This window comes from Typopeltis vanoorti, chromosome 19 (assembly GCF_054136105.1).
Source record: "Typopeltis vanoorti isolate ZY-2024b chromosome 19, IOZ_Tvanoo_1.0, whole genome shotgun sequence".
Classification (NCBI taxonomy): domain Eukaryota; kingdom Metazoa; phylum Arthropoda; class Arachnida; order Uropygi; family Thelyphonidae; genus Typopeltis; species Typopeltis vanoorti.
Window position 1 is genome coordinate 1,550,348 of NC_143567.1, and position 13,865 is coordinate 1,564,212.

The 13,865-nt window shown below is 37.0% G+C and overlaps 1 protein-coding gene across 1 annotated transcript in view; it reads right to left on the reverse strand.

Annotated features, from left to right (window-relative positions):
• The window catches only part of LOC150095815 (phosphatidylinositol 3,4,5-trisphosphate 3-phosphatase and dual-specificity protein phosphatase PTEN-like), a 248,026-nt gene that overhangs the window by 225,424 nt on the left and 8,737 nt on the right, over window positions 1-13,865 (reverse strand). Inside the window, exon 2 of the mRNA XM_090408810.1 lies at window positions 5,775-5,865. Coding sequence (XP_090264936.1) covers window positions 5,775-5,853 — 79 coding nt within the window. The 5' untranslated portion in view covers window positions 5,854-5,865. The remainder of the gene's footprint in view (window positions 1-5,774; window positions 5,866-13,865) is intronic.

The following is a 13,865-nucleotide window of genomic DNA, read 5'->3' on the forward strand; positions in this document are numbered from 1 at the left end:
GGGTGGATGAGATGATTCTGATGGTAGGAACGAATGACTAGAGTGGTAATGTAAGTCAGGCAGCGAGAGATATGAGATTTTTGCTTGAGACTGTATGGAAGAAGACAGAGAGAGGAAAAATAGTGTGCGTGTTGCCTAGGCATGATAATGATCAGCTGAGCAGAAGAGCAGTGATATTGAATGGCATAATAGCAAGAAAGTGTGACAAGAGAGGACTGGTATATGTGGATGCTTGGAGTGCGTTTCAGGAAAGAGAGGAATTGTATGCGAGAGACCATTTACATTTGAATGAGGAAGGACGTAGGCATCTGGAGAGATTGCTGTTCTGAACGAGTCAGTGTGTCCCAGGGAAGATGATAACAGGGGTGGCCTCTTGTGGGAATGGATACTTGGGAGAAGGGAGACGATGTCAGGTAACGCTGAGCCCAGTGGAGTCTAGAAGGGATCATGCTGGGTATAGAAATAATGGCATTTATATGCTTTATACTAATGCCAGGAGTATCCGGAATAAGGGAGAGGAATTGGTGGCACAGATAGCATCAGCCTGGCCAAAAATTATTGTGATCACTGAGACATGGTTGACAGAAGGGGATATAACAACAGGAATAGAAGTCACTGGGTGTAGCATTTTTTGTCAGGATAGGAGGGGAAAGCGTGGTGGTGGGGTACTGCTTATGATAAGTGATGACCTATGTCCTCTAAGAGTGGAGGTTTTGGAAGGAAGTGAGACAAATGATTTTGAGAGCATATGGTGTGAGGTAGAGATAAGCAAGACAGGATATTTAGTGGGGTGTTGCTACAGACCCAGGAGCACAGAGGATGGGGACCAGGAGATGTTTAGACAGCTAAGTTTGGCAAGTGCAAGAAGAATGATTGTTATGGGAAATTTTAACTACAGCAGTATAAATTGGAGAGAGGAAGATGCATGTAGCAATAGGGGAATGGAATTTCTAGAATTCTTGAGGGACAAATGTCTTAGGCAACATGTAACAGAGGGAACAAGAGGTTCAAGAGTTTTGAATTTGGTTATAACATCAGAAGAGTTGATAATAACTGAGTTGACATCTCTCCCACCAGTTGGAGAGAGTGACTATATGGTTTTGACTTGGAAAATGAATAGACATGCAGGAGTGTCAAAGAGACGGGAACTTATGTGGAATTATAATGGAGGTAATTATAATAGTCTTGGACGTCAACTTAGAGATGTTTCATGGAGGGAGGAATTGGAAGGCCGGGATATCACTAGTGCGTGGGAAGTTGTGAAAGAATATTTGTTAGCAGCAATGGTAAGTTGTATACCACGAGTGAAGAAGAGGACGCAATTTGGAGTAAAGTGGATGATAAACAATATTAAACAGGAATTGCATGCGAAAAAGAGGCTATGATAGAGATATAAGGAGACAGGTGAAGAGATGCATGAAGAATATAAGACACAGGCCAGAAGAGTGACTAGTGTGGTAAGGAAAGCAAAACTGGAATATGAGAGGAGATTGGCATTAAGATCCAAAGAAAATCCTAGGGAATTTTTTAGCTATGTGGCCAGTAGGAGGAGAAATGACTGTGGAAGAATGATATTGTGGGATAAAAATGGGAATAGAGTGACTGATGCAGAGGACATAGTGGAATTGTTCAATGAAACTTTATTGGAGTATTTCATCCTAGAAGAGTCAGTTTTAAAGCTAGAGGGATAGGGCTGGTTCGAGGTTTAGAAGTACAGGAGGAGAGTGTGTTTCAGATACTGAGTACTCTGGATGTCAGTAAAGCTGTGGGACTGGTTGGTATTTCACCCCGAGTTTTGAGAGAATGTGCAAGGGAACTGACAGTGCCTTTAACCTGGCTTTTCAATGAAAGTCTGGATTTGGCAAAAGTGCCCAGGGATGGAAGGAAGGTAAGATAGTGCCATTGCATAAGGGTGGTAACAGACTGAAAGTGTCTAATTATAGGCCAGTCTGTGTGTCATCAGTAGTTGTTAAGATCTCGGAGAAAGTAATCAGGAACCGTATACAGCATTGGGCAGATGAGGGTAATGTTATCTGTGAGAGTCAACATGGATTTGTGAAAGGGTGCTCTTGTTTTAGCAATATGCTAGCCTTTTATAATAAAGTTACAAGAACATTAGATGAGGGAAAGGCATATACTGCAATTTTCTTAGACTTAGCGAAAGCATATGACAGTGTGCCACATGATAAGCTGATATTTAAGTTGCAGCACATGGGTCTGGATGTCAGATTGGTCAACTGGATTCAAGGAGGCAGAGGGTTACAAGTGGGGTCCCACAGGGCTCAGTACTAAAACCAATATTGTTTAACCTTTATATCAACGACATTGCCAGTGGACTGCAAGGGGATATTCAGTTGTTTGCGGATGATGCAAAGCTGGGAAGAATTATTAGTAATATTGCAGATGTGGTAGCCCTGCAAGAGGATTTAAATAAGCTAGACATATTGGCAAATGAATGGGGGTGTCAGTTCAATGCAGCAAAATGTAAGGTCTTGAGGTTTGGGAAACATCGATGGGATGCTGCATGCTCTATGGGAGGAGTTATACTGGAGGAAGTAGGGGAGACAAGAGATCTGGGGTTGATGATAGAAACCTGAAGTTTAGGGGATATATTGCAAAACTGGTAAAGGTAACACAGAGGAATGCTGCAATTATGAAAAGGACACTATCCTGCAGAGATAAGAGGGTTATCATTCCGTTGTATAAATCTCTGATCAGACCACACTTGGACTATTGTTCTCAGATTTGGTCCCCAGGATTTGAAGAGGATAAATTAACTGTGGAAAGGATACAAAGACGGATGACAAAGATGGTTTCAGGACTGTACAAGGATAGTTATGAGGATCAGCTGAGGGAATGTGGACTGCAGAGTTTGGTGGATAGAAGGAGAGGTGATATGATTGGGACTTTTAAACTGTTGAGAGGTGGTTACAGGGTTGAGGCTGGGGAGTTCTTTTGCTTGGTTGAACAGCGGGAAGGAGTGATGACAAGAGGCCAACCCTGGAAGTTACGAAAGGAAACTGTGAGCAAGAGGGTAAGGAGTGGTTTCTTTGCATGGAGGGTGGTTGAACCGTGGAATGCATTGCCTGATGGAGTGGTGGGAGCGAGAACGGTCAATGAGTTTAAAGAGTGGTATGATAGATATGTGTTTCTTGTGTATGATATGTGTTTCTTAGGGGGGACCTCCCCTCGATGAGTCTTGACAGACTTTATGTTCTTAGGAAGGACCTCCCACGATGAGTCTTTTGACTCCATGGAGGCCTGAATAATAATAATAATCCTTTATCAAAGTGGGGGAAAACATGACAGGAAAATATGAAAGAACATTTGCATAACATCTTTAAAGGGGATCAAATCATTACAGGATCAGATCTACCTCACAAAACCTGGACAGTACTAAATAGGGTTCGGACAAACCATGGACAAAACAAAAAATGAACATCTCCAGAATGTGACTGTGGTGCTCCACAACAGACTATGCCACATATTGTAAAAGAATGCACCTTCCGTGTTTATCAGAATGACCAGAATGACTTTTTACAAGGGGCTCCTGAAGCTGTGACCTGGATTACGAACTTAGATCTGAATTTATAATGATATGTTTTTTCCCCTTATTATAACATATTAAGACTTTTACTTTTAACTCTTATTTTAATTTTCTAATTCCTTGGATTAAATCTATGTTTTTCCTTCAAAGTTTTTAACTTGAAATATTTTAAATTCTTTAATCCTGTTAATATATAATGACATGATGAAACTCTTTTTTAACATCATGTTTTTGCCATGAGCGGAAAGTACATTTCTTCCAACGTCGACACCACTGCTACAGCTAAATGTAATAATGGTGTACTCTCTACACGTGCTCTCCTATTAATGTGCATACAGTTGAATGGCATATGTCATACCACATCTACTGAAGGGGCTGTTTAAGTTCAGTATTGTTTTTGTGTGCTGTGCTGTATCATATCATCACGGACTGGAGAAATTCATGTCGTGTAGTATACCAGGAAGGAGAATGAAAGAAAAAGTGACTGGGGGAAAAGTATGAAAGTGAGAGATACTAAAAATAAAGAGAAACTATTGTATACAGATTTGAGGATACAAGGTATATATTTAATGAGAAAGTGACAAAAGCATGTATCCCAAGTGTGAAGATCAAGGATGTTAGTGAAGCTGTTAGTTTTCAGAAGAGGGGGAAGTGAAAGAATTGATTGTTTTGAATGATTTGAAAGGTGAGAAAATATGCTATAAGTGAAGATATGAAAGAGTTGCTGATAGAAGTAAAAAAAGAGGGAGATAGTAAAGAACGAGAGTATGCTGCCTCGGTATGACAGGACTGAACTGAAAAGAAGGGCCATGATTGCAAATGAGTCAATGAGAAGATTGTGCAGGTGAAAAGATGTGCACTTTATATATGTATGGAATGAATTGAATGGTTTTGGAGTTAGATGTTTCGAAATCGTTCTTCAGTGAGAGGTTGTTAATGTGGGATCAGTCAAGTGTGGATTCAGCCACTCCTGATATACAGAAATGATGATGCAATGCTGAAAGCAATGTCACACATTTCAAATCAGAATGGGGACACTGAAATGCATGTACATGAATGCTAGAAGTATCAGAAATAAGGGAGAAGGATTTTTTAGCATTGGCCAGTTCAACTTTATCAAAAATTATATGAATTAGTGAGACCTGGTTGACAGAAAATGATATAGTTACAGGATAGAATGTAAAGGATACTGTATTTTCAGGGAGAAAGAGAGAATAGGAAAGGAGTTCAGGTATTGTTGATATCTGAAATTACAAGTTAAAGAAGATTTTAGGTCTCGAGGGAAATGGTGCAGATGGTGTGAGATAGAGGCAAACAGGACAAAATAAATTACTGGTTGCTGTAGAGACCAAGGGATCCACAGGAAAGTGTGGATCAACAGATTAGCACAATGAGTGGCAAGCCGATCAATTAGTATGAGGGGCTTCAACTATGGGGACATAGATTAGAATGGCAAAAAAAGGAGTCAAGGCAAGATGGAAGTGGAAGTTATACAGTTGCTAACAGATAATTACCTGAAACAGCAGTTAATGAAGGGAACCAGGGGGGTTCGAGAGTGCTTGATCTGGAAATGGCATCAAAAAATATATCCATAAACAAAGTAGACCATCTATCAACTGGGGAAAGTGACCATGCAGTCTTGTTCTAGGAAGTTGCTAAACATGTGGAATTCTTCATCAAGAAAGAGTTTATATTGGGCTATAAGGATGGTAATTATGACAGATGATGATAATAATATACTGAATCATACTGCTACACACACACATACACACACACATTTACGGTAAACATTTGCATTTTTTTTTTTTTTTTTTTTTATAGATAAGCTTCATTCTTTGGAATTCATGTTAATTTTGAAGTTAGTGCACCATTTTGGATAGGAATCCAAAAGATTCTAATCAAGCAATAAACAATTATAAATATACTTAGCTTACTCTCTGCAAATAAATTATAACAAAAGGTTAAATATAGACAAAGAAGGGGTTAATGGATACATTAACCCCTTCGGTCTATATTGTGAAGTGAACAGTTCCTAAATATATAGTTCCTATGTATAGGAACTGTTCTAGGAATTTAATGGTGATGATAGAAATTGTTGAAGGGTACATATGTGATAGCATTATAGCCGAGACAGCTAATTACAATAAAACTATCATCCTGCCAAATTCATAATTTAAACAGAAATTTCACACAGAAGATCTTGATAAACAACAACAAAAAAGGATACATGTCAAATCCAAATCAAATCCATCTTCTCGGTAACGGCGTTTCTTCTTACTAACAAGTCCTTTAATTTTTGAAGCCATTGTCAATCCTGACTGTTATTCACAAATAAAATGAATAAAGGATAGGAAATCTGTTTGTCTATATTGTGTGATACACTGTCAAAAATGCTACATAATACTTAAGTGTGATATTAATACAGACTAATCATTAATGACTACTGAATTACTTGTCTCCTCGATAAGGAATTAGTCTAAATTGTTAACTACATTTTTAAAAATGTTTCAATTCTTTTCTACATTGTAAGGAGGAAATATCTTTCTTTTAACAGAGACAAACTTGTTTACATGACTATACTGTACTTGTAATACTTAATTCTGATTATTTAAACTGAAAAGTAATATACTGACTTGTCATTTCAGTGATTTGACAACTCTACTGATGTAATATATAAAATAATTTCATGCATCCCAGATGGATTAGAAATAATGTTTCCATGATGATAGTATATCAGTGCTAAGATATAGAACTTCTGCTTCCAAATTTGCTAGCATGATTGGTAGGATTATCTGCTGCTGTGGCACTGACATGATTGCTTTTAGGTGGGAGATGAACTTCATCACCCAAAGTGAGAACAATGCTTAGCTTATTGGCAGCCTGAAGGGGCTTGAAAAAGCTTCATGTTTGATTTCAAGCAGAATTTCTGGACTACATCAAAAACAACTTTAAAAAAATGCAAAATAAATAAATAATTAAAGAAAGAATTGAAACAAAAATAAATAAAAAAAAAAATGGTAGTGAAACCTTGGCTTGTCCATGGTATTAATAGGTGGAATTTTACAAACTAACTTTCATAGGTGGAAGGACTTATAAAGAAAAATGTTCTGCAGTGTGTCCAACTTATGCCACAAATATTAATATTTTTAATTAATTAAAGAACTCCATGTAGCTCTTTAAAAATGCAAAGAACAATTGTGGAGTCTAATCCAATGTCCAATCACCACATGTGATGCACCTGGTTAGGTGGTATGTCAATGGACACTGAACAAACAAAAAAGGGCAGGCGGCAATTTTGTATTTAGAAGATCTAACTGCATTTTTATTGGCTTGAACCAAACCAGATAAGGACACACGTAATTTCATGCCAGATGGGGAGTCTCCCAGTTACAGAGCCCCAGATGTTTTTGTTATGGAATAACCTAAAATAAACTAAATCAGCATCTGGAAAAAATTCCAAATCAATCTTTCAGAATTAATGATAGACAATACATAAGAGAAATCAACAGAACACAATGGTACTGGTAAAACATAGAAGTACTACCAGGTCAATAAGTACTATCTGTTTTAACACTGATGTTACCAAAACAGACAAAAACAGAAAAAATTCTTCTAAATAACAAATACAAGATGTTATATTCAAGGAACAGTGAGCAGGGAAACGAAGCCACAGTATAATATTCAACAGCAAACAAGCGAATAATCCTGAATAGCAGGAAGTAACTTCTCACAGTCAAGTCATTCCCACCTTATTGCAATATAGCCCATTTCCACAAAAGTAGCTCTGGCATATCTGGCTAGTATTGCCACTGCTAAAGTAAACCTTCCTTAGTTAGAGGAAATGCCAAGAAGATCTCTAGATGGGTTGATAGGATATTACTAATATTGTAAACTCAATTATACTGAACTGTTGTAACCAGTACACCCTTTGAGGATGGATGGATGGATGTGTGTGTATGTATATATATATATGTATGTATATATATATATGTATGTATATATATATGTAGAAAGTATTTTTACCTTGGGTATAAATATATGTTAAAGATACCAAGCAAATTTAAACCTGGTTTTACTCCATTTCCCAAGTAAGCAAACAGACTAAAAGTCAAGTTTGCGCCTGCAATTGATGCAATTCCTGCACTACCTGTGGGATCAGTTAGACTTGCATCAATTGCAGGCGCAAACTTGACTTTTAGTCTGTTTGCTTACTTGGGAAATGGAGTAAAACCAGGTTTAAATTTGCTTGGTATCTTTAACGTATATATATATATATATATATATATATGACAGAATGATCATTGACTCGGTTAACATACATAGTTTTATGAAAAAAAATTGAATGACTAGAACCGAGATTTAATTAAAAAGGTTTTAATATAAACACACTACTAGTTTCGGCCTGTAACAGCCTTCTTCAGGTGACATTATAACAGAAAAAACACTAAACATTGAGGGTTAAAAGACTATGAACAACATAGACAGTCTTTATACATAATTAGCATGAAAACATTGTAGTTGTATTTGAAGCTGTTCTTTCATTTGTTGCATTGTTGGGAGAGTGCGTGCTTGCTGCATCACGTGAACGCCAGTGATTACAGTGATTACATGATTACAGCTGGGAGGTTGTTCTTGATAATATATTTTTTGGATAACTTATACAAGTTATCCAAAAAAATGTTAGCCTTGCTTACACATTGCATCAGGTCCGGTTACTTCAAATTTCAAGATAATATATACAAACAAAATCATGGACTGGCTATGGGTAATCCTTTATCTCTGGTTCTTGCAAATATTTACTTAGAAGATTTTGAAACCAAGGCTATCTCATCCTTTATTTTAACACCTAAAGTTTGGAAACATTATGTGGATGATGTCTTCATTGTTTGGAGCCATGGACATGAATCCCTTATGGTTTTCCTCGAACATCTCAATAGCTGACATCAAAGTATTAAGTTTACTGCTGAGCTTGAAACGGATAATTCCTTGCCTTTTCTTGATGTCAAACTGACTTGCTTTTCTGGTAAACTAAAAATATCGATATATAGAAAACCCACACATACCAACAGATATTTGCACAGTCAGTCATCAAATAGATTCAAAAGCAATATATCTATTCCTTACATAAGTACTGTTTCACATAAATTAGCAAAAGTTCTAAAAAAATACAATATCAGAACCTTGTTCACTCCACTTCCAAAGATCCGTTCCTTAATTAGCCACCCAAAACCTTATCATCATCAACTCAAATACCCTGGCGAATATAAAATATTATGTGACTGCGATATTCCTTATTTCGGGCAGACAGACAAATCTGTCGAAATGCGTATGGAAGAACACATGAGAGACATTACTTACAAGAGCATTATCAAGTCATATCCTCTTCTCGGCTAATCCTAATGATGATAACCAAAGTCACAAAGTCTGCTGGGAAAAATCTACAAACATCTTCCATTGCAGTGACGAAATAGAGAGAAAAATTGTGGAATCGAGAGAAATCATCTTCAATCCTGTTCATCTAAATAACAACTTAAGCTACAACCTCCCAGATAGTCATTCAGCTGTAATCATGTACTGGCGTTCACGTGATGCAGCAAGCACGCACTCTCCCAACAATGCAACAAATGAAAGAACAGCTTCAAATACAACTACAACGTTTTCATGCTAATTATGTATAAAGACTGTCTATGTTGTTCATAGTCTTTTAACCCTCAATGTTTAGTGTTTTTTCTTTTATAATGTCACCTGAAGAAGGCTGTTACAGGCCGAAACTAGTGTGTTTATATTAAAACCTTTTTAATTAAATCTCGGTTCTAGTCATTCAATTTTTTTTTTTTTTTTTCATAAAAAAAAAAAATATATATATATAATGAAATTGATGATGATTATCTCCAGGTGGTAAAGGATACAGAGTATATAACGTCTTGGTATCTTTAATTTATACTATAACCAAGTGGAAAAACTTCAACCAACCGTCTCTAATCCAGAATATCTTAATAATAAGGTGCGACACCTTTTGGCTACTCGTATATGAAAATATGACTTCTGCATTACTTCAACCTTCAACCTCCCACTGATGAGACCTCAATAAAGGTTGAAACCAGTCTGGGTAGTGACCCTTCCCATAATGAATAGCATTATATACATATCCGTAAGGATATGGGCTTTGCATTATACTAAGGCAAGTGATGTGAAGTCATTAGCTTCTATATACAAGTTGCCCGAGTCCTGAAAGTACTTCAGATGCAAACTGTGTTTGCTTACATTTGGCTAAAGGATTAAACCAAGTATATAAATTCTTGGTATCTTTAATTTCTGTAGAAATTTCATTCAAGAAAAGGTGCAGAACTACAAAGATGGCGATTATGACAAACTTAGGAGGCAACTTGGTGCAGTGACATGACATAAGAAACTACATGGAATAAATGTCATTAGTGCATGGGAAGTGGTCAAGGAATTGTTTGAGCAAAGCAGTATCTAAGTGCATAACCAAGGTAAGGAGGATAAATTAAGTAGGGATTAAATGCATGACTAGCAAATAAATTAAAGATGCCAAGAAATTATATTCTTGATTTAACCATGCTACTGGCCAAGACGTCAAGGTTATCATGGATGCAAAATGCATATTAAAATTGTAATACCATTGATATTACATTGAAATATATGATGGATACAAAGCATATGAGGATGTGCATTTTATCCATAATGGCTGGTGAGGAGGTTAATTCTTTATCAAAGTGTAAGCAAACAAAGTTTGTGAGTGAAGTAACTTAATGACTGGGCAACTCGAATATAGAAGCTATTGACTTCACATCACTTGTCTTAGTATTGTTACACCCTGATACCTTCACTATGTGGAATTTCCAGTTTTCATGGTGTAACATGAAGAGAAAATAAAATAAAACCCCTGTATAAAAGCTAATATAGAAATTATTTAAAGAAAGAAAAATATTCTTGCATCCAAGTAAAATATATAACAAAAAAAGTGTTTCTTGAACTAAATAGTAAAAGAAGGAATATATTACAGTTGTGATATAAAAAAAAAAATTTAGCTAAGTAAGACAGAAAGGATTAGTCATAAGAAATTGCATGTGAGAGGCTAGAGATTAAAATATTAATGAAATTCTTAGAAAATTTGGAGGTGGGATTAATTTAGAGGCTAGCAAAAGAAAAACAATAGACTATCGTTCAGGGTCAATTCCCGGATTTGGACATCGTCACGTGTGAGTCGCATGCTTGCCGACCTCAGGATGTTTGGCAGAAAAACGCCACCCTAATTGGTCGGTGAAGTCGAATCCAGTACGGGGCGGAGAAAAGAAATTAAAGAAGGTGCCAGTAGGGGTCAAGGTATAAAAGGGTTAGAAACCCCACTCACGAGACTTTTTTTCTGGAGAGTTTCTTCACGAGCTTTTTTGTATAGGTTTCACGTGATTTTCCTGAGTAGCGGATTTGGAGTTATCTCCGTCGTCACAACAAGGAAACAAAAGTGAGCGGGATTTCGATTCTGTATTTCCTATGGTAAGAAACGAGGAATGCCATTTAGCTAAAGGAAAGAAGGTATTATCTATGTGTTTCATCATCCAGTGACAACTACGAGAAAGGGAAATCTGTAAAGAAGTTGGTGTCCACGTGGTGAGTTTCACAGCCATGGTATAGACGCTTCTAAAGTGTGTTCTTAATTCAAGTATGAAAAGTAAAGATCACATAAGCACAGTTTAATGCCAAAAGAACTTAGGAGTGACCGATTATAGGCGAGATCATACCAGGATAGTACAATCGGAAAAAGGTAGAGGCCAATATAGAAAACTCAAGAGAAAAAGGTACTGTAAAAATCTCGTGTTAACTGAAAATCGTCTGTAATTGTAATCATTATTCTCTTACTGAAATGTTGAAGAGACTAAGGAAAATCATACTAGGACTTTAGTACATGACTGATTATACTGAGAGTATGCTTGTTTAATATTAATTATATAGGTATTCATGTGTCCTGAGAATTATGCATGTGTATTGTAACGTACAGGAAAGTTTTAAATGTCAAAGTTATGTGTTAGTACAGTGAAAGGATAATTTAATCTACATAGTTTTGGATAGTTAAATAGCATGAATTGATCACATATGTCCATGTGCTACAGCATATAGTGTATATTCAGACTAATATAGGGTTAACTAAGGTGTTAATTAGATCTGGGATTATACATATGATTGTATGTGTTGAATTTGTTATGGCGGCATGATTGTAATACCCATATAGGATCTTAGCCAAATACTTGTGATTAGCTAATGTTATTTTGTAAATATTTTCTTAGTATTGAATTGAATTATATTAGAAATTGAATTGTACCATGCTAATGAGTTTAATAAACCTTTGTTCATTGATAAAACAGTTGTCTGAAATTGCTGCCCAATGCATCACTTGAAAAACGTACGAACCTAATCAGGTGGGAGATTAATGTGTTAAGTTACGAGATAGAGGGTCACGACTGCAATATTGTTTCACATTCAGACATATTTTAGTAATTGCTCCTTGTTTTTGTATTTAATATCTCAAACTAAATGTCCCAAAAGGCGCAGTATAATATAAATATTAGGGACACTAAGGGGAGAAATAGCTTAAATATTTGTATTTTAGGGTGATATCTCATACATAGATAAAAGTTGAATATAGATAAGCAGAATTTCACTAGATAGAATAATAATCATAAATTGGGACACAACAGTATCCCATAATGCAAGGCACATATCCTTATGGACATGTATAATGTTATGCATTATGGGAAGGGTCACTACCTGTTTTGACCTTTATTGAGATCTCATCAGTGGAAGCCAAACCCAAATCAGCATACCCATGAGAAGTTTGAAGCACAAGCAAGTAAGATAACTAGTATTGAAGGCTAAATAAGATTGGGAAAAAATTAGCTAAGCAGGCCAAAGTAAATCCAAAAGAGTTTTTTTTCTATGTAGCAAGTAATTACTACTATTATTGCTATTCAGGCCTCCATGGAGTCAAAAGATTCATTGCGGGAGGTCTTTCCTAGGAAACACAGTCTATCAAGACTCATTGTGGGAAGTCCCTCTTAGGAAACACACAGTCTATTATACCACTCTTTGACCGTTCTAACTCTCACCACTCTATCAGGCAATGCATTCCATGGTTCAACCACCCCTCCATGCAAAGAAACCACTCCTCATCCTCGTGCTCACAGTTTCCTTTCGTAACTTCCAGGGATGGCCCCTTGTCATCACTCCTTCAAGCTGTTCAACCAAGTGAAAGAACTCCCCAGTGTTAACCCAGTAACCACTACTCAACAGCTTAAAACCCACAATTATATCACCTCTCCTTCTTCTATTCACCAAACTCTGCAGTCCACATTCCCTCAGCCGATCTTCATAACTAACATTATACAGTCCTGAAACCATCTTTCTTATCTGCCTTTGCACCCTTTCTACAGTTGATTTATCCCCTTCAAATCCTGGGACCAAATCTGTGAACAATAGTCACACAGTCATACAACGGAATGATAACTCTTTTATCTCTGCTGGTCAGTGTCCTTCTAATTATTGCAGCAATCCTCTGTGTTACCTTCACCACCTTTGCAATATGTCCCCTAAATTTCAGGTTTCTATCAATCATCAACACCAGATCTCTTGTCTCCCCTACTTCCTCCAGTATAGCTCTTCCAATAGAGTATGCAGCGTCCCATCGATGTGTCCCAAACCTCAAGACCTTACATTTTGCTGCATTAAACCGACACCCCCATTCATTTCCCCATCTGTCTAGCTTATTCAAATCCTCTTGGGCAGGGCTACCACATCTGCACTATTATTAATAACCCTTCCCAGCTTCATATCATCTGCAAACAACTGACGTCCTGTGGGACCCCCACTTGTAACCCTCTGGCTCCTTGAAACTGCCCCACCATACACAACTCTCTGATACCTATCAGACAGCCAATCCTAAATCCAGTTGACCAACCTGAGATCCAGACCCATGTGCTGCAACTTAAATATCAGCTTATCATGTGGCACCCTGTCAAATGCATTCGTTATATCCAAAAAAATGGCAGTATATCCTTTCTCCCATCTACTGCTCTTGTAACTTTATTATAATGATAGAATGAATGATGACTGAATACTATGAATGATAAAAGAGGTGAGAATAGGATAAGTGGAAGTGAGGAAATGAGTGTCAGATATAGGAATGATAGAAGAGGAAAGAATGGAAACAGCAGGAGAGAGCGAATGAGAGGAATGCAAGGGAGCACAGGGACTAGGGATAGAGTGATGTCAGGAAGGCAGGTAAGTAGGGGAGCACAGAGAG